Genomic DNA, 26,018 nt, shown 5'->3' on the forward strand with positions numbered 1-26,018 from the left:
TGACATGGATATTACACTAACTCATCTATGTAAATATTTTTATCAATATAAAAATGTAGGACTGGAGGGACCTCGATAGGTCATCTAAGTCCAGTCCCCTGCACTGAGGCAGAACTAAGTATTATCTAGACCATCTCTCCTATGATGGAGATCCCACAACCTCCCTTAGGTAATTTGTTCCAGTGCTTAACTACCCTTACAGTTAGGAAGTTTCTCCTAATGTCCAACCTAAATCTTCTTTGCTGGAATTTAAGCCCATTACTTCTAGTCCTGTCCTCTGTGATGAGCAGAAGAATTTATCCTTATCCTCTATAAAACAACCTTTTATGTACTTGAAGACTGTTTATCATATGCTCCCGCAGTCTTCTCCAGACTAAAAAACCCAATTGTTTTAGTCTTTCCTTGTAGGTCATGTTTTCTAGACCTTCAGTTGTTTTTGCTACTCTCCTCTGGACTTTCTCCCAATTTGTCCACATCTTTCCCAAAGTGTGGTGCCCATATTTGGACATAGCACTCCAGTTGAGGCCTTATCAGTACTGAGTAGAATGGAGGAATTTCTTCTTATGTCTTGCTTACAACACTCCTAATGTATCCCAGAATGATATCCACTCTTTTTGCAACAGTATTGCATTGTTGACTCATATTTAGCTTGTGATCAACTGTAACTCCCAGATTCTTTTCTCCAGTACTCCTTCCTAGGCAGTCATTTCCCATTTTGTATTTGTGCAGCTGATTATTCCTTGCTAAGTGTAGTGCTCTGCATTTGTCCTTATTGAATTTCATCCTATTTATTTCAGACCATTTCAGCAGTTTGTCAAGATCATTTTGAATTCTAGTACATGCCAGATATCCATCCATAAGACTGAAAATAGGGCCAAACTTTTAAAAGACCTCTATTTGGTCTCCTCCATCAATTGCAAACACAAATAACAACATTTAGAAGCTAATTTACTTCTATATGTAGTTAAGAATCTAAATTCTGCAGTGGGCACCCACAGTTGATTTCCACCCACAAAAATCAACCCCTACTTTATATTGTTTTAAATGTTTGTTGGGTTTGTAAATAAACTGAATGAGAGGGCGTAGCGTTCTTTAAATTTTCATTGAACTAGAAATGTTAAATTATGTTATAATAGAGCACTGTTTAAATAATAACTCCAGAAATTTTTGTAAAAAGTTTTTTCTTCCTCTGCTGTTTAAAAAACTCTTGAGAGAGATACACCAACAAAACAAGGCCCCACCCCTTATTACCTTCCACACACACACACACACACACACACACACACACACACACACACACACACACACAGTTTGTCCAAGTGAGGTCACAAGGGTAGCTTGCTGGAAGTGCCTAATTCACATAATGTGAACTAAATTTCAATTGTCTTAGTCTTCTTACTCAAGGTGCCACCCACTAAGACTACAAGTCCCAGTATGCAATATTCTATCCGTAAAAGCAGCAAGAGTACAGATATTCTATCTGTATCTTAATGGCTCATTTGTCATTAGTTTAGTCACTCATATTTTAAAAAATATTGCATTGTGGGACCTATAGTTTCTGAAAATCACAATTTAGTAAAATTGTGTGGTCTTGGCCCCACAGACTAACAATTTTTGTTATAAATTTTCCAATCCCTACTTAACTTGAGCTGCCTGCACACTAAATCTAGGGCCGTGTCTTCACAGTGATGAGTATCGGAGGGGTAGCCATGTTAGTCTGGATCTATAAAAGCAGCAAAGAATCCTGTGGCACCTTATAGACTATAAGGTGCCACAGGATTCTTTGCTGTCTTCACAGTGAGTTACTACATGGCAAGCCAGGTGCAAATGTACAGCATGCCACCTTGCCATGCAGCAATATCCCATGCGAACACTGCTACAGCCCAGTGAAAGTCCCAAAGTGCAATTTAGCATACCATGCTTTCTAATCGTATGCTATGCTTCACACCAGGACTGTTGCTGCACTATTGCAGTGTTCACATGGGACATTACTGTGTAGCAAGGTGGCACTCTGTAGATTTGCACCCTGGTTTGCTGTGTAGTAATCCAATGTGAAGACATAGTCTTAGATTTAGTGTGCAGGCCGCTCCAATTAAGTAGGGGCTGGAAAATTGGCTTTTAATAACCATTAGCTATTCAATTCTTACAGTTTACAAAGAAACTTCTCTCCCTTTCCCACAGAGAGATTGCGTGATTTAAAGCCTGGGTGTGTACAGCAAGATTTAAAATTCCAGCAGGTGCCAAGGGAAGCCCAACCCAAGTCAGGATATGTCTGTCTAAATGACTTATCTACAGCAGATTCCTCAGCACACTGTAAGTTGCTAAACTTTGAAATAGTCTTTCTCTCACTTCTGATTTTGGAAGTATTACCTGGGCACCAAGGTGGGTGAATCAGTCTTTGGTAAATGTGCAGATTTATTTTTAATTGATTTCACACCTGAAAAATTCTTTTAAAAAACAGTACTTGTAAAGGCAGTAGGCAACTCAACTCTGCTGGATTATGAGAGATGTTAGACCCAACTGTATCTTCATCCCATATTTGTATGGAATTTGCATTTGTATCTATGGCTTAAACACCATTACATAGCTGTCTGTGGCTTTTCAGAGTGGAGAAAATGTAGAATTACCTGTCATTCAAATCATCTTGAGAGGACTCATTTGTTGTGGCCAATAATTATCTAATCTAATTATCTCTAATTATCTATTCTGGGCTGTCTCTGCTTCTACAGCCAATGAAAATGCTTGTTAAAAGCTATTCTTTAGTTGCACATCTTATTGGTGAAATCCTCCTAACACCACAGGAAACCTTGATACCTTTGAAACTTTAATAACACTTTAGCTTCTCCGTTTGCCACAAAGTACAATACAGTAATGATACATTTTGCAAAGGATCTAAAAGAACCCCTAGGAAGTAGGAATTGCTCTCCACTTGTAGTATTAAGAGCTGTCTCCTGAGTAATCAAGGGACTGAATGAAGGAATAAAAGTGCAGTAATTGTCTTATTATATATTAAAGACAAAGCCCTGCAGTATTATTCTCCAACAAGAAATAACTTTGTACTACTTTAGTCATGAAAAACCTGAATCTCATACAGGTCAGACTAGATCAGGGTGGGCAAACTGCGGCCCTCAGGCTGGATCCGGCTCGTCAGGGCTTTGGATCTGATCCATGGGATTGCCATCCCTGTAGCGCTGCAGGCCCCGCACCGCTCCCAGAAGCAGCCGGCACCATATTCCTTCAACCCCAGGGGATGGGAGGCAGAGGGCTCTGCACGCTGCCCTCGTCTGCAGGCATCGCCCCCTGCAGCTCCCATTGGCTGGGAATGCAGGCAAGAGCAGCATGTGGAGTTCTCTGCCCCTCATCCCCAGGAGCTGAAGGGATGTGATGCTGGCCACTTCCAGGAGCGGTGTGGAGCCAGAGCGGGCAGGCAGCCTGCCTGAGCCCCGCTGCTCGCCACTGCCACTGTGGAGCGACTCCAGGTAAGTGGTGCCAGGTCAGAGCCCACACCCCAAACACCTCTGCACCCCCTGCCCTGAGCCCCCTGCTGCACCTTGCCTGCATCCCACTCCCCTCCTGCACCCCAATCCTCTGCCCTGAGCCCCATGCCGCATCCCTCCTGAGACCCCTCCCACACTCTGCACCTCTCCTGCCCTGAGACCCCTCCCACACTCCATACCCCCTCCTGCACCCTAACCCCCTGCCGTGAGCCCCCTCGTACACCCTGCACTCCTCCTCCACTACAACCCCCTGCCTTGAGCCCTTCCTGCACACCGCACTACCTCCCGCACTCGAAACCGCTGTCCCAGCCCTAAATTCATGGCCTTGCATGCAATTTCCCCACCCAGATGTGGCCCTCGGGCCAAAAAGTTTGCCCACCCCTGCTGTAAATGTTCACTGTATAACTTGAACTTTGCAAACTCTAGATGCAAAGCATATTTGGGTCTGATCCAACTCCTATGAAGTCAATGAAAAGATTCCCACTGATTTCAGTGGGCCTTGGGTAAGGCCCTAAAAGTGTAAGGCATTATTACAGATGTAATCAGTTTCATTTTATTATTTTTCCTATTCAGTGGTTCCTCTCACTGATTCAAATGACTCTTCCACTGGTTTTAACCCTCCTCCTTGCACTGTTCATTGTGGTAATGGATCTGGCAGTTATCTTTAGCTCCAATGTATTTAACGTTAACTGCTAGCCTGTATCAGATACTTTACAGTAATAAGTTTAGATGGTTTATCTTCTCAACATACTGTAGTATGTTAATAAAATGTACCAATACCAAATGCCTTTGTAATTATGGTGAGGTTACATAATCAACACCAAAGAGTTAATTGTAATAGAATGCAGACCTATTTGGTGTGCTCTCCACAACTCCGCATATTTGCTTCAGGTAGTGATGGTTCCTTGTGGGTAACAGTTTTTCTATATAATTTATTTTTTAAGTATTTTACCAACTTTTCTTATGATAAATGACTGTAACTAGCCTGGTAAAACTAATTACATTTATTTTTCCCTATCTTACAAGCTATTACTTTACTTTTCAGTGTATAACTTTGGTGAGGGAAAGAGCATGAAAGGGATTTATACAAATTGACTATTTGCTCATTACACAGTAGCTCAGTATGTTTCAACATAGATACCTCTGAATTATGTAAAAATAGATAACTGACATTTTAATGATCCTGAAATTCTTACACAAGGTTCTAGGTTAGTGATTGTAAAGAACTGTATTCTCCTACCTTTTGTTTTTTGTTTTGTTTTTAATTGGTTTTCTTTAAAAAAAATAATAAAATCAAACTCACAGGAGGAATTATACAAAACATACCCAATAAAATGAAAAAACTCACATAGGGTGAAAGGGCTAGTTTTTGGCCTGAAAACTAAAGTTATTTTTCCAGATGAATAGTTAGACAAGAGGAAATACAGAGATTTTTAAACAATTTTCAGGTTTCCCTATGTGGCTATTTTCTGCACTGAAAACACATTCCAAGTGTGTTCAAACATGCCAAAAATAAGCTGAACACTATTAAGGTTTCTTCAATAGAATTGGCTGTAGTTATAGGCATGTGGGGAGAGGGAGGAAGGGGAGAGATGGGAGTAGAGAAGGTAACATATATAACACAAGAAAGCAAACATTTTACTGGGCTGTGGGGAACTTGACTCAACACTCACCTTTATGAAGGATCCAATTTCATTGCAACAGAAGACTGACAGTTCTGTAAGATTTCCTGTGAGATTCTGCATATTACCCTGATGCAATAAGGATTCTTTGGAGACCAGGCTCCATGATAAATTATAAATAATACTACTACAGCAACTGTCAACTTCAAAGCACTTTTACAGACAGTCCTCAAAGGACTCCAATAAAGTAGGTATTATTCACAGTTTATAAAGGAGGAGACAGAGGCAGAGGTGTTAAGCAATTTATCACAGGGTGAGTATGTGTCAGAGACAAGATTAGAACTCAGGAGTTCATCACACAGTTATAAAGAATTTAAAAATAAAGTATGGCCAAACCACACTTTAATAACAACTCATCTGAGCATCCAAAGAAGCTTTACAAACATTCAAATCAATCCTCAACATCGTTAAGTAGGTACGAATTTTTACAGAAGAGCTTTACTAATGTGTACTCCTTACTGCGAACACTGAAAATGACTGAATTTTACCAGCTAGTAAGTGAGCAAACAAAAGAGCACATCACAAAATGTATTCTGGTAATTTGACACATGTTTGTTTTTAATTAGTAATGCTTCACGTTATGGTAAATTACTAAGAAAATCTTAATATTTAGCCTTTACACTGCACTTTACTATAATATTTTTATCCAATTTGGAAGCTGTAATCTGAAACCTCACTACAGCTTCCTACTATTAAATTTTTGCTCAGTACACTTTTTATTATGTGAATTATAGGCATAGGTGTCGACTTCTGCTGGCACCGGTGGGTGCTCGACCCCCCCTCGGCCTGCCCTGACTCCACCCCTTCCCCAAAGTCCCCACCCCAACTCCGCCCCCTCCCTGCCCCCTTCCCCAAATCCCCACCCTGCCTCTTCCTCACCTACTCCCCTGAATGCATCACATTCCCGCTCCTTCCCGCTCCTCCCCCCTCCCTCCCAGAGCTTGTTGTGCCGCGAAACAGCTGTTTTGCAGCAGCAAGCACTGGGAGGAGAAGCGAGGATGTGGCGCACCCAGCGGAGGAGGTGGGGGGGCAGTGATTATGAGGTATAGAAATCATCATTACATTGGGAATTAAATACTCATCTTACAGCTGCACCCTATGTGCAAGTGAATAAGCACTTGTGGATGAGGGATAGGTTTTAATTTACTGAAGGTCAACACAGCAGGTCTCTGCCAGAGCCCAGAGATATCAGGGCTGCTAGACCACTGCTCTAACTACCAGAATTCTCTACAAGCGATTTGACAATATTCCATTCAAGAAAAACCCAAACCGGATTCTGGAAATACAGTCAAAATGTTTAAGACAAATATTCTGTGGCAGAAAAGTTAAATGAAAGACTTGGACTGGGCACACTTTTGGGCTTGGCAGGACAGTATCTATGGACCAGTTCTATTTGTGCTATAACTAGCTAATTCCATATGTTCTCAGATTAGGTCATATTTAGCTCTCCTTCCTCCAATGGGTTTAGTCAGTGTCAGTCCTTGTTTACAGTTAATGATTTTCTCTCTCTCACTGGTCTGAATGAATGGCACTTATGATATGATCAAGTATAACTCACTTCATATGTCATTCTAGACATGGAAATTAACCACTATTTTGTCTAGATTAATGACAAGCCTGCAACCAGCTGTTGGGTGATCAAAGCGTACTGTATTGCCACTGTTTTCATAAATACTATAACCAGAAGCAATGAAGCTGTAGAGCAGTCTCTATAAAATACAGTATGCTTTCTAATATGCATTTTACAACCTTCCATGAAAAAAATAAATTGACAAAAAGAATTCATAAAACTATTCTGGCTATAATTCACATACTTGTAATGTGCTTTTGGCATCCCGCATTTGTATAAGTCATTGTCAGCCTTAAACATGAATTTCACAACTTTCCATCCATTTCCTCGCTGATCATTCTATTACAACAACCCTCGACCATATTAACTTTGTCAAGGTTATCTGCATCTCCGTGCCTGTGACAAAAGTACATAAGCTTGCATCTGTTGATTTCTGGGTCTACTTCTCTCCAATAATTTGTGCCATAATCCTTATACTATTTTATATTTTAATACAATACTAATACAGCAGTTAATCTACTGATGTTAAAGTGCATTGAGATGTGTTACCACACAAGTAGCATTAACAAACCTTGCCAAGAATTTTATCACCACCACCACTGGAAGCCAACTGCCCTCCGCCCTACATTTTCACACACAGGTATTGTTTATGGCAGCATAAAAAAGCACTTACTGAAATGTTGATTGTATGTCCCTACTGTCTCTCAGAATAACATCCTTTAAATCACTGCTCCGCAGATTTATTTTGAAAGAAGAACCACAATTTCAGGATGATGAAACCAATCAATCCCTTCAATTATGTCATGTTTTGTTAAATATGTATGCACAATTAGCCTTCACTTAGAACAGATTGTATAGTTCTTCAGGGTATGGTATTTCCTTTTTCTTACATGTTTTGATAAGCAGTGAAATAGTTAACAGTGATGTCATTTAAAGTATTATCATTGGCACCTGATTTAACACCCACTGAAATGAATGGTTTGGTTCACATATCAAGCTGTTTCCAAACTCGCTCAGACATTGCTGCACAGGTTACACTGAGGGCATGTTTTCAAGGTTCTCTCTGCAACCATAACAGCTAGAAATTTGCATGAGAATGTAATAGAAAATGAGAAAAGGAAAAAAGGAAAAGAAGAGATTCTGTAAAATAACTGACTTGCCTGTGTACCCCACTTTTTGGCTCATTCTTTACATCCCTTAGGGAAACCAACACCAGGAAACACTGTTAAGTATAAAAAAGTCACTTGTTTTTCAGGTCATATATTAGTAATTGCAAACCTATTTTCAACACATTTTTACAAATAGCATGTATTTCATTTATGCATATACTAAACACGAACAAGAAAACACATTGTGAAATCCAGTTAAGACAGACTGGATATCTTTTTTCTTTCCCCCCCTCCCCCCCAAAATGAACACTACTCAACCAGTCACCAAAGTCAACTCTAATTCCCTTTGTTTGATGAGGATGTTCTTGTGGAATTAATCTTTATTTCCTACTACTTGCAGCTTCAGATTTAGCATAATTTCCCCTTTTGAAAATGGTATGTGTTAACAATTGTTGACATTTTGTTTTTCCCTCTATCATTTATGCATCACGGACCTTAAAATCTAATCTCCCCCTGAAATCCAGTCCTACCTGTGAAATCTGGGTAGTGTAGGGGAGAAGTAGGGCTGGAGGCTCTTATCTTGTGCTAGTCTCTAGATCATAGGTGGACAAACTACGGCCCACAGGCTGGATCTGGCCTGTCAGGGCTTTGGATCCAACCCGCAGGATTGCCACCCTTGATGCTGCTGGCAACCATGCCACTCCCAGAAGCGGCTGGCACCATGTCACTGCAGCCCCTGTGGGAAGGAGGGCAGAGGGCTGCATGCACTGCCCTCACCTGCGGGTACCTCCCCCAAAGCTCCCATTGGCCACGACTCCCCGTTCTTGGCCAAAGGGAGCTGTGGGAGGGTGGTGCCTGCAGGCCAGGACAGCGTGTGGAGCCCTCTGCCCCTTTCCCCTCTTCCCTCCGCCCCCCAGGGGCTGCAGGGATGTGGTGCGGAGCCAGGGCAGGCATCCTGAGCCCTGCTGTGCACCGCTGCCACCCCAGAGTCCAACCTGAACCCCTCCTACACCCTCCACCCCAGCCCCGTGCCCTGAGCCCTCTGCCTCACCCTGCCTGCACCCCAGCCCCTTGCTGCATCTCGAACCCCTCCTGCACCCTAATCGCCTGCCCTGAGCCATCTGCTGCACTCCATACCCCTCCCTGCACCCCTGCCAAGCCCTCTCCCACACGCCGCACCCCAATGCCCTGCCGTGAGCCCCCTCCCACACTCCGCACCCCCTCCTGCACACCAACCCCCTGTCCCAGCCCTACATTCATGGCCTTGCATCTAATTTCCCCATCCAGATGTGGCCCTTGGGCCAAAAAGTTTTCCCACCCCTGGATTAGATGATCATGATGATCCCTTGTGACCTTAAAGTCTATGAGTCTGAATCTTTTTAGTGGTTTGTTGCAATATTAATTTTGAGCCTCTTTCATTTCTAGTTTCTTTAGATAGAAGACGAGAAGACTTGGAATGCAGAGAACGGGAACTGATGGCAGAAGTCAGAGAGCTCAGGCAAAAACTTACTTCACAGGCCCGAGCTCCATATCCACTACCTCATTTTCCAGACACAAAGTGGACAGCTTAAGAAAGCCCACTTCATACTTTAGCTGTACCTTATTAATCACTGGAATTCTAAATAGTTATGTTGTGATCAAAGAGATTGATTTTTAGATTATTTATTATAAATACTTTTGGAAACAATACTTTTGTATGTAAAAATAAAATACTAACTAGAAATGTTATAGTTGCACACTTCTGATTGTTCTATCCATAATGACACTTCATTCTTGATTTTTTTTAAATAAACATACTTTTTTTAATTGCTGTACTACTGAACAGTCAATATTTGAGTACAAGGTATATTCTGATTACGCCAATTCCCTGAACAATCAAAGCACTGTTAAAGTGATTTATTTGTCAGTAGTATTAATGGGATTCTCTTGTGATCATTTTAATGTTTTCCATCTGTCTGTTATCTGATACAGTCAACCTGTGGAACTCATTGCTGGGAGAAGTTGTGAAGGCCAAAAGTATAACAGGGTTAAAAAAAGAATTAGGTAAATTCATGGAGAATCGGTCCATCAGTGGCTATTAGCCAAGAAAGTCAAGGATGCAATCCTATGCTCTGGGTGTCCCTAAACCTCTCACTGACAGAAGCTGGGACCAGCTACTGTTGGAAGACAGGATACTGAGGTAGATGGACCATTGGTCTAACCCAGTATAGTATGAGGGTTCGGACTTCACAGACAAATCTCCACAAGAGTCAAGAGAAGGAATTAAGATCCTTAATTGCAGAGGATCAGTTAGCAGCTCAGACCTCCTTACAGGCAGTGATTGATATGTTGGATATTGTGAAGAGATCAAGGGCAACAGCGGTGACAATAATAGGCATTGTGATTGCAATCCTCAGGGATCCCCAAAGACATGAACTACAGACAATCTCCCTTTTGAGGATTGTAATCTCTTCATCAGCAAAAGCAGCAAAGAATCCTGTGGCACTTTATAGACTAACAGATGTATTGGGGCATGAGCTTTCGTGGATGAATACCCACTTCGTCGGATGCATCATCAGCAAGGCAGCTGCTGCATTACATTCTTTAAAGGACCCCTTAGCTGATGTCCCTGGGTGTATGCACACCACAAAGAAACAGGTTCAACAACCCTATTCCAGGCTGACTCTTTCAGCCCTTTTTCTATCTTCCATGCTACGGTTCATTGGAACCTCCTAGGAAGAAACAAACATTGCATAGCATGCTAAAAATAAACTCTTCACATCAGCCCCAGGATTGGGAGGAGCTGGGTGTCCAGAATATGTACCCATCCATGACACTGGGCATATTCACAGGGAAACTAGCTGCCCTTGCCACCCTGGATGCACTCTGTTTTTTAGGACACAAGTTCAATCAGAGCTAGCATGGGTGACTCCTCGTGCAGGCAATCACACCCCCTGCGCAAAGTATAGGCATACTCTACCTTTGATCCAAGGCACAAGAGTGCAGCTGCCAACAGACAACACACAGTGATGTCCTAAGTGAATAGACAGGGAGAAATACTCAACCCCGTCAGGCAGCAATCTGCTTGTGGCATTGGTGCATCTGTTACCAGCCTGACAGCTGGGCACCTACCAGACTACAGAACACTAACAAATCACCTGAGCAGGAAGTTTTCAGAAGCTCACAAATGGACTATAAAAGCCTACCATTCAGACCGTTTTTCAAAAGTTGGGGTCATCTTCACATGGTCTTATTTGCTACAGAAATAAACCAAAATTGTCCCACCTTATGCTCCAGGGGGGACCCAAGTCCAGGATCTCTCTGACACATTTGTCACTCCTCAACCTCCTGCCCAGGTCTGATGCATGCAAAACCTACCAGGAATTTGGTAGGAAGGGCCAAACAGCTAATTTTTTTTCAGCATCAAATGCCTTTCTTAATACTGGGATCAGCTTTTTATTCTGTGTTGGTGGGCCTAGCATAGTGGGATCCTGGTTCATGTGGTGCTATGGCAATACAAATAATAATACATACAGCATTATAGGTGTGCATAGCACTTTGCAGGCAAAACCCCCAAGTCACCAGGAGAAAGCCTGATCCCAGTGAAATCGAAGGCAAACCTAACCCTTATTTAAATGAAGCCAGGATTTCAACTATTGGCTCTGCTCCAAATGGCCTACCAGTGTAAGGGTTTTTACTCTCCTGTGCCCAGGCTTGGTTTCCCCTGCTCCCTGCCTTGCTCATCTGTTCCCTTGATTCATACAGCTACCATCTAGCTCAGGAGGGTGCAAACTACAGCCTGGGGGGCCGCATCCGGCCCTCTAGACATTTTAATCGGGACTTCAAGCTTTTGCTGTGGAAGGAGGGTCCGGGGCTTGCCCCTCTCCGTGTGGCTCCTGGAAGCAGCAGTATATTCTTCCTTCAGATCCTATTCATATGGGCAGCCAGAGGGCTCCTCACACTGCCCCCGCCCCAAGCACTACCTCCCATTGGTCAGGAACTGTGGCCAATGGGAGCTGCAGGGGTGGTGACTGTGGACAGGGCAGGGCACAGAGCTGCCTGGCCACGCCTCCGCTTAGGAGCTCAATGGAAAACATGCCACTGCTTCTGGGAGCTGCTCGAGGAATGTGCTGCCCGGGAGCCTGCACCCCTGACTCTCTCCCACCCTCTGAACCTCGGTCCCAGCTCAGAGCACCCTGCTGCACCCCCAGCCGCTCATCCCCAGCCCCACTCCAGAGACCTAACCCCGCCCTCCCAACCCCTGGCCTGGAACCCTCTCCTGCGCCCTGAGTGCCTCATTTCTGGCCCCATCCCAGAGCCCGCATCCCGCAACTGGAGCCCTCACCCCCTCCCATACCCCAACCCCCAATTTCATTCATGGCCTGCCATACAATTTCCATACCCAGATGTGGCCCTCGGGCCAGAAAGTTTGCCCACCCGAATCTAGCTGCTGCGCCCCTCAGCCCAGTCAATATACTGCTGCTAAAATCCCCTGCCTCTCTACTCATTGATGTCACACACTTCACCACAGGAACTGCCTCCCCCACCCCCCACCCCCAATCTCCTGCATGAAGGGCAGACTTCTCCTCGGCAAGGCCCTACCCAGCTCCACTGAATCCCCAACCCCCTGCTCACCATGCTGCTGTACCTGCCTGTCGCCTTCCCCATCTCTTCCATGTTCCCCCGCCCCCTTCTGCATGGACCAGTCGCCAGCTTTCCATATGTCTTGTGCCCCCTCTCTATGTCCCTCCTCAGAGCTCAGGTCTCCTGGCAGTGCCCTCTGTGAGATTACTGGACACAGACCCTGGCATCAGGGCCAACCTTAGCGTGCCAACCGTCACCCTGGGCACGCCAACTAAACATCGAGGCTAGGAGGCCAAACACGTTTTGCAAACACACTAGGGCCAGCCTGGCCTGGTGTGCTTTGGGCTTGGATGGTTGCGGCAGGGTCTGGCCTGGTTTGTAAGCTCCTGGGGACAGAGACTGGCAGTGCCACCTGCCGCTTCCCCCATGCTGGTACAAGGGCCCATGCTTTGCTGCTGAGGGCAGCTGAGCTGTCACCTGCTGAACCAGCATAGCACCACAGCCTGCCACAAACGGGCACCCTGTAGGCCTGCTAGTGACAGCCAAGCTCTGCCACTTTTCACCAACATCGACAGGGCCCCGCAGCCAGCCAACAAGCCCCTGGTGTGTGTGTGGGGGGGGGGGCATGCCAGCCTATGGCATGCGGGAGCTGGGACAGATATAACCAGAGGGGAGGCGTGACCTGCATGGTGGGGCAGAGAGTAGGCTCAGGGCAGCGTGTTGTGTGACTGAGATCTGCAGGATCCTGCTGCAGCAGGATGCTCCTCCCCCCCCAGTCACTGCCCCCCCATCACCCCTCCCCAGCCTGGGCCCATGCCACCTGCAGGCTTTTAGAAGCAGGATTTTGTAGGCCAACGTGGAGGGAGGGGGGGTGGGGGGGGTTGAGCTAAGTGCTTCTGCCTTGTAGCCCCCTCCTCGCAATGCCCCGCAGCCTCTGGCCTTCCAGGGCTTCTCAAACCCAGCGACGAGCACAAACCAACTTTGGGAGGAGAGAGGAGAAAAAAAAAGAACAGCTGCCCCGTGTGAGGATCGAACTCACGACCTTCAGATTATGAGACTGACGCGCTACCTACTGCGCTAACGAGGCGGCTGGAAAAACGGTCCCCGCACCGACCCTCGAGCCCAGCCAATTCGCCTTGCAGCGCTCCCACGTTGCCCCTGCCTGCAAGGGGCCCGGCCCGGCCCTTCTCCCTGTTCGGCGCCACGGGGACAGCCGCAGAAACGGAGCCTCCCCGGGCAGGCGGCTGCTCCCCAGCAACACCTGGCGACGACTCATCCCCGCCCCCTGCTGCTCTATTTCCCCCGCCCCAGTGCCCGACCCGCGGCTTCTGCAGGGCGCGGGGACCCGCCGCAGCGCCCGTCCCGGGAGCCGGCCTCAACCCCACGTGCCGCTGCTCCCGCGCCCATGGGGCTCGCCCGCTGGCGGGGCGCTGCTGGGACACGTGGCTCCAGCGGGGGGGACCCCCGCTCCGTCCCTTTGACCGGGCTGGAGGGGAGCGGTTTGCCCGACCCCTAGTGATAGAGGAACTCCGGAGCGGCTGGGGGGGTGTCGGAAGGGCGGCTGCTCAAAGGGCAGGGGTGGGGGCCCGCTACACCCCCCCCCGTCAATCCCCGCACGCAGCTGCAGCGTTACCCGCAGCTCCAACGGGAGCAGGGGACGTTGCTTCCAGTTACTGTTTAGAAATGTGGCGAACGCTAAGAAACGGGGTCCTGCTCGCTGAGAAAAACCCGAGGTGCGTGTACAGCAGCGTCCCCCCGCGAGACGCGGCCTTGCAACGGAGGGTCTCGTGTGGGGCAGTCCCGCTGCCGGCCTCTGGGCGGAACAGCTGCTTTGGCACCTTCCGTGTCAGTCCTGCCCACGCCTCGTTGCGCTACAGGGAACCGAGGGCTTGTGCAACCCCCGTTCTGGTGTGATAAGGGAGGACGCTGCGCGTTAACAGAGGCTGGCTGCGCACGAAGTGCTGAACGGCCTGGGGCTTGCTGTCTCCGCTGAATCTGACACCACCCGTGCAACAGAAACTGTTAGGAACTGTAGCAAAATCTCTGTGCATTTAGAACTGATGCATTCAGCGGCACAGAAAGGAACAATGGTTTAACCCTCCTGAAACTGGTTATTTGTGCTGCTTTAATGAGCTTTTCCCATTTTCTGTAACATAATGAGCAACGGGAAGACGATTAGATTTTTTTTAAGCCACGAGAAGCGACTTTAATGACTGTATGTGTTCAGTTTTTAACTGGATTGATTCATGTTGAGAGGGCGCTGTTTTACATGATTAATTAATTATGCTAAATAATTTTCCATCCACCTACATGCACTTAGCAGGTCACTGAATAATTACTTTCTGGCACTTCTGATGCAGCTGCGCGTCTATGCTGAGGGCAAACTACAGTTTATTAAAGTCAAATAATCAACTGTTTCTTAGAGACCAGTACATAATAAACTAGTGTAATAGAGCAGGCAGGAAAGACTCCAAATCCACTTCTCCTTCGGAACTTTAGGGTTGGCATCTTCCACCCATTTATTCATTAAATACAAATACGAAATCATTAATATTATGATGTATTAAGAGTGTCATTATCAATAACAAACATTTTGTTTTATTATTAATTTACATTAATTCATAAAGCAGCCACCACTTCAGGATCTGGGCTACATTTACACTGAAAATATTAGGACCTATAATGTTTAGATGACACAGTGGTGAAAACATTTGTGCTCTGAGCCTAGCCCAGCCCCCAGAGCCCTCAACACCTTCTTTGCAAGCTCCTTAGGTCTAGAAGTTAGGTCCTATCTTGTAAGTTGCTCCACATGATCTGAGAAGGACACTCGTGCAGTAACTTGCAGAATCGGGCCAAAATAGTAAGTGATGCATAGATGCAGGAACTAGAGGTGTAGGGCGTGCTGCAGCACCCCCAGTTTTTATGTGGGGCTCTGCTCCCAGTCCCATACAGCAAGTTCCATCCACAGGTGTAGTGGCAGAAAAAGCATCTGTCCAATTTTGCTACCAATAGCAGCTTCCCCCATGCAAACATGGCCTTTTTGGCTACCTCTCAGAACGTGCTGTCATCTAGTGCAGCAGTAGCTAATTCGGAGGGATGAGGGCTTACCTTGAGACATTTTGCAATTGATGTTTTTTATTATTGTAGGGTAAGAATGAGAGACACTTTTGCATTCAGTGGTAGTGTGCTGTGGTGAGACACCTTTGCATTTTTATATGTCTCATTTTGTCTGTGACTAAGTCTAAAATGAAGTGAGAGCTGGGGTATTGCGGGTAGCAAATTGTGGCAAAGTAGTCCCCATTCATCAGACTTCACTACCCCTGGACTGGTGACTGTTGCATGGGTGCCTTTTGCATCCTCTGGACCAGGGGTAGTGAATATGGAGGGATGGGTGCTTGAGAAGTATGTTTCTAATTTTAAAAACGTTTTTGTTTATATACTAGGTTTGATTTTTGTTCCAAGATGTTTTTAATAACAAGTATTTACACAATGTAATTTTTTTTAAAGAACTGAAGTATGCACACTTTTTGCACTTGTATTCTTTCTTCTCATCAGTCATGTTTTCTTGATTGGTTCCTTCTGGAATACAGGGCATATGTGCCCACCTCTTGCAAGAGATGCACTAGACCTTTGATAAGTAACAATTGAGAAAATGAAATCACAGAAGTTATGATGTTACACAATTTCCATTCAGTCATGCTATTCCTTCCACATGTAAAATTACCTAAAATATGAATGAGGAAAATGTTTACTGTGGTGGAAATTTTACAAGAATCATGTTCCTTAGGCAGATTATGGCATGTGTTTCTGATACAATTTTATGTTTCTTATCATGTAATCCTCATTTTCCTTTTCACAGTTGACAAGTATGCGCAGTAGTCCTCCATGCTTTCTGAAAAAAATCAATATAGAGCAATGAAATACTGATTACGTTACAAACAAATCTACATGCAAATCTTGATTAATTACTGTCAATATTTTAATCTAGTCACTGGTTTGCACATTTTTTTAAAGAGTCATATTTTCCTCAAAGTTTTACCTTACTGCACCTGGATATAAAGAGATCCAATTTCATTTAATTGGTCTATCAATAGTAACCATTCACCTCATTAAAATGTTGTGGTACTTAAAGATATTGATGCAGAGACACCATTACAGAACCAAACCTGTGAGAGATCTTAATACCCCAACTTAGGGGTATTAAGATAACAGTTATGTAACATAATTCCACTCTTCCTGTTATCTTCACATGAGCCTAATGAGTCCATAGTACATGGGAGAAAGTTATTACCTGATTCCTTCATTAGAACAATAGCTATTTGTCTTCTAAATGCAGTATTAGCCTCTGCTGTTGTTTCTACTGAACTGATGTCTTTCTGCTGCAAATACATTTCTGCAAACTAACACCACTTCTATTTAGAAAAAAACATCATAATTACCAGAAGTGAAAGGTTGCTGGTCCAGCATACCGGTAAGAACTGGCCACCAGTAGCGGCCCGTACACAGTTGACATTACAGTGCTGCTATGGCAGTGCTTTATGCTTTAACGTTGCTGCCCCCTTTAGCTCCACCCACATCAGCAGCCCTGCCATAGGGTCTGGCAGCGCTGCTGGATGCTACCAGCAGGGCTGCCGACAGTGGGGGAGCAAAAGGGATAGCTACCCTGGGTGCTGGCGATCTAAAAGGGCCTGAGGCTCCTGGCCGCTGCAGCAGCAGCTGTCAGGAAGGACTGGCTAAGGGAATCTGGCTGCCCAACCTCACCCCTTCTGCCTGAGAGCTCACCCCTTCTTGGGGCTCAGAGCCCACCCCACACACCTTGGCAAAGACACCGGCGCAGTGCACACCAGTAATCTTTCACCTCTGATATTTACACATCAATAACAAATTATAATGGCAATTTGGTATTCAATACCTCTAAGATGAATGGCCCGCAGTTGTGTCCATCTCTTTGTCTGGTACGCTGAACAATTTTACTCTTCCAATCAGATGAGGATTTGCTAGTTAATCATTTGATGAAGTATCTGAAATTCATAGAGAGTACAGCAGCAGACTGTATAAATGAGCTTTTCTTCCTTCCCCTCCTTTTATTATTACAGTTTCTATACATGTTTAGCAATCCTTTCTATCTCTATTTAATTAAATGATTGCAATGACTTATTGCTCATTCATTCATATATATATATATATATATATACACACACACTTTCATATTATTGTCTCACTCTTACACAATGTATTGCTTGATTTGCTGTGCCCCATGTTGCTAACACCACCTACTCACTCATGCAACATGCTACGTTCTATGAAGTAGTTAGCCAGACTCAAATCACACAAGTTCACTCAAAGTCCATTAGTAAGCATATTCAAGACATAGGCAGAGTCAGAATGGGCTGACCTGACATCTGGTGGTGAGCTGTGAGAAAGGACTTCAGGGGCTGATCTTGTTTGCATGGGCACACCCACCCTGCCTAGCATGATGGACTGCTTGCCCAACTGGTCACTTTGGCTGCAGTAGGATCCCCTGTCTCTTTGTTATTGGGGAGGAGTAATAAAGGTTGTTACCCTAGTTATGTGAATCCAGGACAGTAGAACTGTACTTGGCATTTTATGCTGGAGGCACTCGCCCTCAGCTAAGTAGCACTCACTAGGTAAGGGATATGGGTTCCAAAACCCAGTGAATTGAGGGGGTATTAGTGCAGATATATGTACCTAGCAGCATGGATGCTGGCTGATGGTCTTTAAACACTATGCTTGCCTCTCTGCTGTGCAATAAAAGCTAATTTTGACTCCATTAGAAGTCTTATTGCATTCTACATAGCTGAAGTCATTGATACCTGGGTCTAAGCATTAGATCTACTGTGGGCTAGTGATGGTCTAGCACTGAGGGTCCCTGACTATCAGCTAAAATTGCTGAGAGCTGTGTTAAAGGGTGGGGAGCTGAAGACAAAGTTGTTGAGTAGCTAGTAGAGAGGCATGGTTAGTGGAGTAAAGCAGCTAGTGGTGAAGACTGCAGCAGAACTCCATGGAGAGGTGTGGCAGGCGGCCCCAAGGGAGCATTAAGATTGTGCCCCCCCCAAATACCTCCCCCAGTTCCACCGAGGCTGGGAGGTAAACTCTCCAGCTGAACTTCTGAACATTGGGGGGCTGCACTGACCAAGGACAGAAACTGGGTGAGGCGACTGTTGGGTTGCTGGACTTAAGACCCTGAGGGGAAAAGGACTGCCAAACTTACTTGGGGGTGGGTCTTTTGCTCATGGTTTGTGTTATGAATCCTGTCTGTGGTGTTTCCCCAACATAATGCAGCATTGTTTCCCTCCTTTATTAAAAGGTTTATGCTACACTCAGGGCTTGTCTACATCAGAAAGTTGCAGCGCTGGTGAGGGAGTTACAGCGCTGCAACTTTGAGGGTGTACACATCTGCAGGGCACCACCAGCGCTGCAACTCCCTGTTTGCAGCGCTGGCCGTACTCCCGTTTTGTCTCGGGTGTAGAGGATCCAGCGCTGGTGATCCAGCACTGGTAATGCAATGTAGACACTCACCAGCGCTTTTCTTGACCTCCGTGGAATAAGCAGGTATCCCAGCATACCTGAGAATACCTCTCTGGTAATCAAGAAAACTCCTCTGCCCTGTGCTCACCTGACCCCTCCTTTAAATGCCCCGGGAAATTTCAAAAATCACCTTCCTGTTTGCTCAGTCAGGCGTGGAGTGCAATTAATCAATCAATCATTCAGTGACCATGCCTCCACGCAACAAACGAGCCCCAGCATGGACCAATGCAGAGCTGCAGGATCTAATTAGTGTGTGGGGAGATGAGGCTGTTCAAACACAGCTGCGCTCAAGAAGGAGAAACTACGATACCTATGGTCAGATATCGCAGTCCATGATGAGAAGGGGCCACGAACGGGACGCCTTGCAATGCAGAGTAAAAATTAAGGAGTTGAGGAGTGCATACTGCAAAGCCCGTGAGGGAAACCGACGCTCAGGAGCAGCCCCCACAACCTGCAGGTTTTACAAGGAGCTGGATGCCATTCTTGGGTGTGACCCCACCGTGAATCCTAGGAGCACGATGGAGCGTTCAGAGCAGGGAGAAGTGGGGGATGGTGTAGAGGATGAATACAGTGATGCTACTGGCGTTGAGGGGGACACCCCGGAGTCTCAGGACACAGGCAGCCAGGAGCTCTTCTCTAGCCCTGAGGAGACTAGCCAGTCCCAGCAGCTGGAAGCGGACGTTGATGAGGAAGCTGAGGATCGTGCTCGTGGTAAGTAGATTACAATGCTTTGTGATAGCAGGATTCTCGTTATGGCTGACTGCATGCATGCCTAAACGTGGAATAGCCCATTGATTTGATCAATGACATCTGTGTAATCTGCCTGAGTAATCTCTTGAAAAGTTGCAGCTAGATCTTGGGCAATGTGCTTTAACAAGTTTATAGGTAGAGCCACCGTGGTCCCTGTCCCGGTCAGGCTAACTCGTCCGATCCACTGTGCAGCGAGGGGTGGGGGGACCATGGCCGCACACAGGCGAGCTGCATAGGGGCCAGGGCGGTATCCGCATTCCTGTAGAATACCCTCCCGCTCTTCCTTGGTAACACGCAGCAGTGATATGTCTGGCATTATGAAAGCCTGTGGATAGTTTAGGGATAATTGAGGGCAGGTAGCTAGAAGTACGGCTCCCCAGCGCAAGGCGGTCTGTTTCCTCTGCCCCAATCCACCCCCCCCCCGCCCTTCCCAGCACATAGGCATCCAGGCGGGGTGCTTCTTCCTCGCCGATCCCCCCTTCCAAGCGTGAAACCTGCCCTGCGGTGTGTTCTGTCCATCCCCCACCCCCCCTTCCAAGCGGGAACCGTGTCCTGCGGGGTGCTTCTTCCTCGCCGATCCCCCCTTCCAAGCGTGAAACCTGCCCTGCGGTGTGCTCTGTCCGTCCCCCAGCCCCCCATTCAAACGGGAACCGTGTCCTGCGGGGTGCTTCTTCCTCGCCGATCCCCGCTTCCAAGCGTGAAACCTGCCCTGCTGTGTGCTCTGTCCGTCCCCCACCCCCCCTTCCAAGCGGGAACCGTGTCCTGCGGGGTGCTTCTTCCTCGCCGATCCCCGCTTCCAAGCGTGAAACCTGCCCTGCTGTTCTCTGCCTGTCCCCCACCCCCCTTCCAAGCGTGAAACCTGCCCTGCGGTGTGCTCTGTCCGTCCCCCACCCCCCCTTCCAAGCGTGAAACCTGCCCTGCAGTGTGCTCTGTCCGTCCCCCACTCCCCCTTCCAAGCGTGAAACCTGCCCTGCGGTGTGCTCTGTCCGTCCCCCACCCCCCCTTCCAAGCGCGAAACCTGCCCTGCTGTGTGCTCTGTCCGTCCCCCACCCCCCCTTCCAAGCGGGAACCGTGTCCTGCGGGGTGCTTCTTCCTCGCCAATCCCCGCTTCCAAGCGTGAAACCTGCCCTGCTGTGTGCTCTGTCCGTCCCCCACCCCCCCTTCCAAGCGGGAACCGTGTCCTGCGGGGTGCTTCTTCCTCGCCGATCCCCGCTTCCAAGCGTGAAACCTGCCCTGCTGTGTGCTCTGCCCGTCCCCCACCCCCCCTTCCAAGTGTGAAACCTGCCCTGCAGTGTGCTCTGTCAGTCCCCCACCCCCACTTCCAAGCGGGAACCCTGTCCTGCGAGGTGTTTTTTCTTCACCCGGCCCCCCTTCCAAGCAGGAACCAAGGCATCCCACTAACATGGGAGAATTTTAAGCAAAAGTACTCACCCCACTGCTAGACATGTTTTAACTTTCTTGAACTCTACAGTGTTATGTGAGGTATGTGAGAGGGATGCTACCTACAGTTTCCAGTGTCCTTCAAAAGTTGATAATAAACAATGATGCCCCTGTGTTTTACATGTCTCTATCTCTATTTTTTCTAGGCAACTCGAGTAATGCAGCTGTGTCACCGGCCTCACGTAGATTGCAGAATTTGAGGCGCAATCCTAGGAAATCAAAAGAGGAGCTGATCAAGACCGTTCTGAACCACTACAACAGGGAAAGTAGGAAGACTGAGGAGTGGAGAAAAAGTGTACAGGAATGGAGGCTGACTGAAAGCAGGAGACAGGAATTGTCTGCCAAAAGAATAGCCAGGCAGATGATGAGACTCCTGTCTCGCCAAACCAAGTCTTTTGAGTCTCTTGTAGCCATGCAGACAAATATCTACCGTGATAGCCCACAGCCTTCCCAAAGAACTGTTCCTTGTCCCCCTGTGTATCCTCAAAATAGCTTTATGCAGCACCCAGTTCCTTATTATCATCAGCTGCCCCCAACACCTATAAGATCACCTAGTAACCAAGATATGTTTAATTCTTACCCAGTGCACTCCACCCCCATCATTCTGCAGCAAAGTAATGGGGTGTTGCATCAGACGGTTACAACTGAGTAAAATAGGAAATAGTAAAACATCTGAATGTACTGTGAACTACCCATACCCCCTTTCCTGTTTTTCACTGTATGACAAATAAAAGGATTTGGTTTGTATTTCTTTCCCTATGTTTTATTGGTGATAGAAATGGTTAATTATACACAGCAAGGTAAAGCAAAGCACAACACATGCACCAAACATTACTGCTGGCTCTCAGCATCAAATTGCTCCCTTATAGCATCCCTAATCCTTGAAGCCCTTTCCTGGGCCTCCCTATTAGCCCTGCTCTCTGGCTGAGCAAACTCATTCTCCAAACGTCTAACCTCGGAGGTCCATTCCTCACTGAACCTTTCACCCTTCCCTTCACAAATATTATGGAGGGTGCAGCACGCGGATATAACAGCGGTAATGCTGCTTTCCATCAAATCTAGCTTCCCGAACAGACTGCGCCAGCGGGCTTTCAAACGGCCAAAAGCACGCTCCACAGTCATTCTACAGCGGCTCAACCTATAGTTGAACCGTTCCTTGCTCCTGTCAAGCTTCCCTGTATATGGTTTCATGAGCCATGGCATTAATGGGTAAGCGGGGTCTCCCAGAATCACGATGGGCATTTCCACTTCCCCTACTGTTATCTTGTGATCTGGGAAAAAGGTCCCGGCCCTAAGCCTCCTGAACAGGGCACTGTTCCTAAATATGCGTGCATCGTGCACCTTTCCAGGCCATCCAGAGTAAATGTCAGTGAAATGCCCACGGTGATCCACAAGCGCTTGCAGAACCACAGAGAAGTACCCCTTGCGATTAATATACTCCGATGCCAGGTGGGGTGGAGAGATAATAGGAATATGCGTCCCATCTACTGCCCCTCCACAGTTAGGGAAGCCCATTTCTGCAAAGCCATCTAAAATGTCCTGCACCTTCCCAAGAGTCACGGTTCTTCTTGTCAGTGTTCGATTAATGGCCCTGCAAACTTGCATCAGCACCATTCCAACGGTGGACTTTCCCACTCCGAACTGGTTCGCCACCGATCGGAAACAGTCTGGAGTTGCCAGCTTCCAGATTGCAATAGCCACCCGCTTCTCCACAGAAAGGGCATCTCTAAATCTCGTGTTCATGCGCCGCAGGTTGGGGGCGAGATCATCACAAAGTCCCATGAAAGTGGCTTTCCTCATACGAAAGTTCTGCAGCCACTGCTCGTCATCCCATGACTGGAGGACGATGTGATCCCACCACTCAGTGCTGGTTTCCCGAGCCCAAACGCGCCGGTCCACGGAGCAGAGCACGTCTGTTATTGCCACTAGCATTGTACTGTCTGCATATTGATGCGATTCAGTACCATTGTCCCACTCCTCAATGTCAGTCACATGCACATTTAGCAGCCTAAGGATTAGATCAACAGTAAGGCGAGATGTGCTGGCAATAGTCATTAGTAAGGTATTCAGTACCTGAGGATCCATTCTTGAAAGATAATTCAGAAAAACCGCTTTAGAGTCACAATGCTGCCACAGTGCTCCGCATGTGTACCAAAGCAACCCTGGCCGTTGGAACAGGAACAGGAAGCAGAAGGACAATCACACTTCCTTCCCCTTCCCACAAGCCCCAGCGCCGCTTTGGGACGAGGTGCCCTGTGGGATAGCCGCCCACAATGCATCACTCCCAACAGCGCTGCAGTGTGGCCACATCTAACAGCACTTGCAGCGCTGCTAGCAGTAAGTGTGGACACTCTGCAGCGCTGGCCCTATACAGCTGTACTAATACAGCTATAACAACCAGCGCTGTAAAGTTTTAGATGTAGACATGGCCTCAGACTCTGTGCTTGCAAGAGGGGAAGTATTGCCTCCTAGAGGCACCTGGGGGATGGTATGTAATTGTCTCAAGTCATTGGGTGGGGGCTCGAGCTGGTTTTGTTTTGTGTTATTGAAACTGAACCCCTAGATACTGAACCCGGCCCTTCTTGCTGCCAACTCTGATGGGCAGAAGGGTTACAAGTTCAAGTACAGGCTGTTTCAATTTTTCTTTGTAGCTAACAGGAAGACATTAGTCTCACTATTGTTACTTTTACAGCGTACATGAACTCTTACTGTGAAAATATTTTCAGGAAATGTATCTAAAAAATCACCTCCAATTCCTCAGGCATGTTCTTTCATATATCTCATCTCATCACACAAGGGGTCAATAATTAACAATTCTTTTGTTTTCATCAATGCTATCTGTAAGTGTAAATATATGTACAAATTATATTGGTAATGTGATGATTTCAACAATTTTATAATGATTTCCCAAAAAACCATTCCATTAACATTTGTAATGTCTCACTAATACACAAGAGAAAAGCATATTGTGAATTAATTGATCAAATCATTGCCGACTGTATTCTCAAGTTACATTAACAACAGAATTTCACAGTAGCATTTTATTTTTCTTGGAATGTCAAGAGTTACATTCACATTCCACTTTTCTTTGCATGCACTAAACTCACTGAAAACCCACAATATAGGAAATTATATCACTGCTACCCAGCTGTGTTACAAATCTCTTACATAGTACCACATTTAGTGCCCATAATCCCAAAGTACAATAGAAAACATCTTACCGCAAGAACCCAATGACCTGGTGCGTGGTAAGGAAGCAATAATATATCATATTGAAGAATTCCACTCTGTATTCATTGAAAAAAAAATTAGAACTGCAAGTAGAGTTTCCAGTGAAGCAAACCATGAAAATGTAGATTATACTGTATTTCCCAATTTCATTACATGGATTACTATCACAGTACTCATTCCACATCAAACATAGCTTTGTAGTTGCTGTTTCACACACTGTTTAACTGACTGAATGAAAATGTGCTTTGCTCATGCTGTGTATGAAAGCCTTCACTTTCATTTGTGTTGCTCTGCCTGAGAGAATGACAGTGGAAACTACTGCTGAGATGGCTTGTACCTGTTGACAGTCAACCAGGTTAACGCATTAATCATTCTGGCACATAACGAACATAATGAAGTTAATATAGACAGACATGCAAGGGATCCTTAGTGTTATAAAGAAGATATGTAAGAGAGCCATGTAAAAACAAAAAGATTTGTAATCAATGTGCTCTGTCTTACTTAATGTAAAAACTGACTAAGCTGTTCACATACTTATGTTTAATTCATGGACCCACTGAACTGTATAACAAAACTAATGTGGCCCTCAACACGTCAAGGATTGTATGTCAGATATGTACCTCCAAATACATTTCAGTGTATTTACTGCTGCCAAACATGTACAGAAATGTTGCAATTTCAGGTTTATATTGATATTTCAAGGGTATTTGGACTTAAATATGTTGTACCACATATTCATGTGATTGTTTACTTATTGATACAATTTATATACTTTCATGTACCATCACAGTAAGTGGCCTACCTTTCCACCTGCTTTCTCGACCACGCAACTCAAATATGCATCAATAACCTACAACACATGATGAAAGAAAGGGAACAATATTTGATCAATCAATCCTGTCACCATACATGTTTAGTGGTACTTAAAATTTACCTCATCATTTATCCAGCTTTTTGGTTTCAGGCAATGAAATGAAGAGCCATACAATTTGATTTTTCTCACTTTGTCCTCCAGTCTCTGTGTGTTTGCCAGTCATTACAAATCTGATTAGAAAAAAAAGGAACACATATTACATGCATGGTAATACAGTTTTCTTTTTCTCTGTTTTACTACTGTGAATGCTGCCGCTTTGTATACAAAAACCTTTAACATGCTTCATAAATGGAACTATGTTAAAAACCTGTTTAAGAAAGGTGTGGTAACCAATTACCTTTCAGAAACCATTGGTCATATTCTCCATCCTCCATAAGCATGTTATTAACATTGTCATCATCATCACCACTTGTATCATTGCTTGAAACATCTTGCCCTTCCATTGCTGTGACCTCATGTTTTTCCACTGTGCTGTTATGAGATTCAGTGCCATCCATTTTCCCAGTCTCTTCTGAGGGTGTTTTTTGTCCAGTGTCACCAATAGCAATTTCAATTCTGATGTTTTCCTCCGATCTGCTTTCAGCACATAATGTTGGAGGCTCTTTAAATGGTTTAAAGTGTGCAATACCATACATGGCTCCTAACAGTTTCCCTGAGATAGTTTGCAATTTAACTCTCTTACCCTCAACAGTCTTAATTTTGTATAGTCCCCAATGGATAGATTGCAGCGGTCCTCCTTTTCTTGTTCTTTTT

The 26,018-nt window shown here is 45.9% G+C and overlaps 1 protein-coding gene and 1 non-coding gene across 5 annotated transcripts in view; one reads left to right on the plus strand and one right to left on the minus strand.

Annotated features, from left to right (window-relative positions):
- Nucleotides 1-9,670, plus strand: part of TBC1D31 (TBC1 domain family member 31) — a 42,373-nt gene extending 32,703 nt beyond the window's left edge. For 3 of the 4 annotated variants that reach the window (XM_030553771.1, XM_030553773.1, XM_030553774.1), the window contains 2 exons: nucleotides 2,182-2,313; nucleotides 9,284-9,670. In XM_030553771.1, coding sequence (XP_030409631.1) covers nucleotides 2,182-2,313; nucleotides 9,284-9,429 — 278 coding nt within the window. In that variant the 3' untranslated portion in view covers nucleotides 9,430-9,670. The remainder of the gene's footprint in view (nucleotides 1-2,181; nucleotides 2,314-9,283) is intronic. The other variant, XM_030553772.1, reaches the window with a different exon arrangement.
- A 3,765-nt stretch (nucleotides 9,671-13,435) lies between these two features.
- Nucleotides 13,436-13,508, minus strand: TRNAM-CAU. Its single transcript has one exon. It is a non-coding gene; the product is annotated as a tRNA-Met (tRNA).
- Nucleotides 13,509-26,018: the final 12,510 nt, after the last annotated feature.

Source organism: Gopherus evgoodei, chromosome 2 (assembly GCF_007399415.2).
Source record: "Gopherus evgoodei ecotype Sinaloan lineage chromosome 2, rGopEvg1_v1.p, whole genome shotgun sequence".
In the NCBI taxonomy this organism is placed as follows: Eukaryota; Metazoa; Chordata; order Testudines; family Testudinidae; genus Gopherus; species Gopherus evgoodei.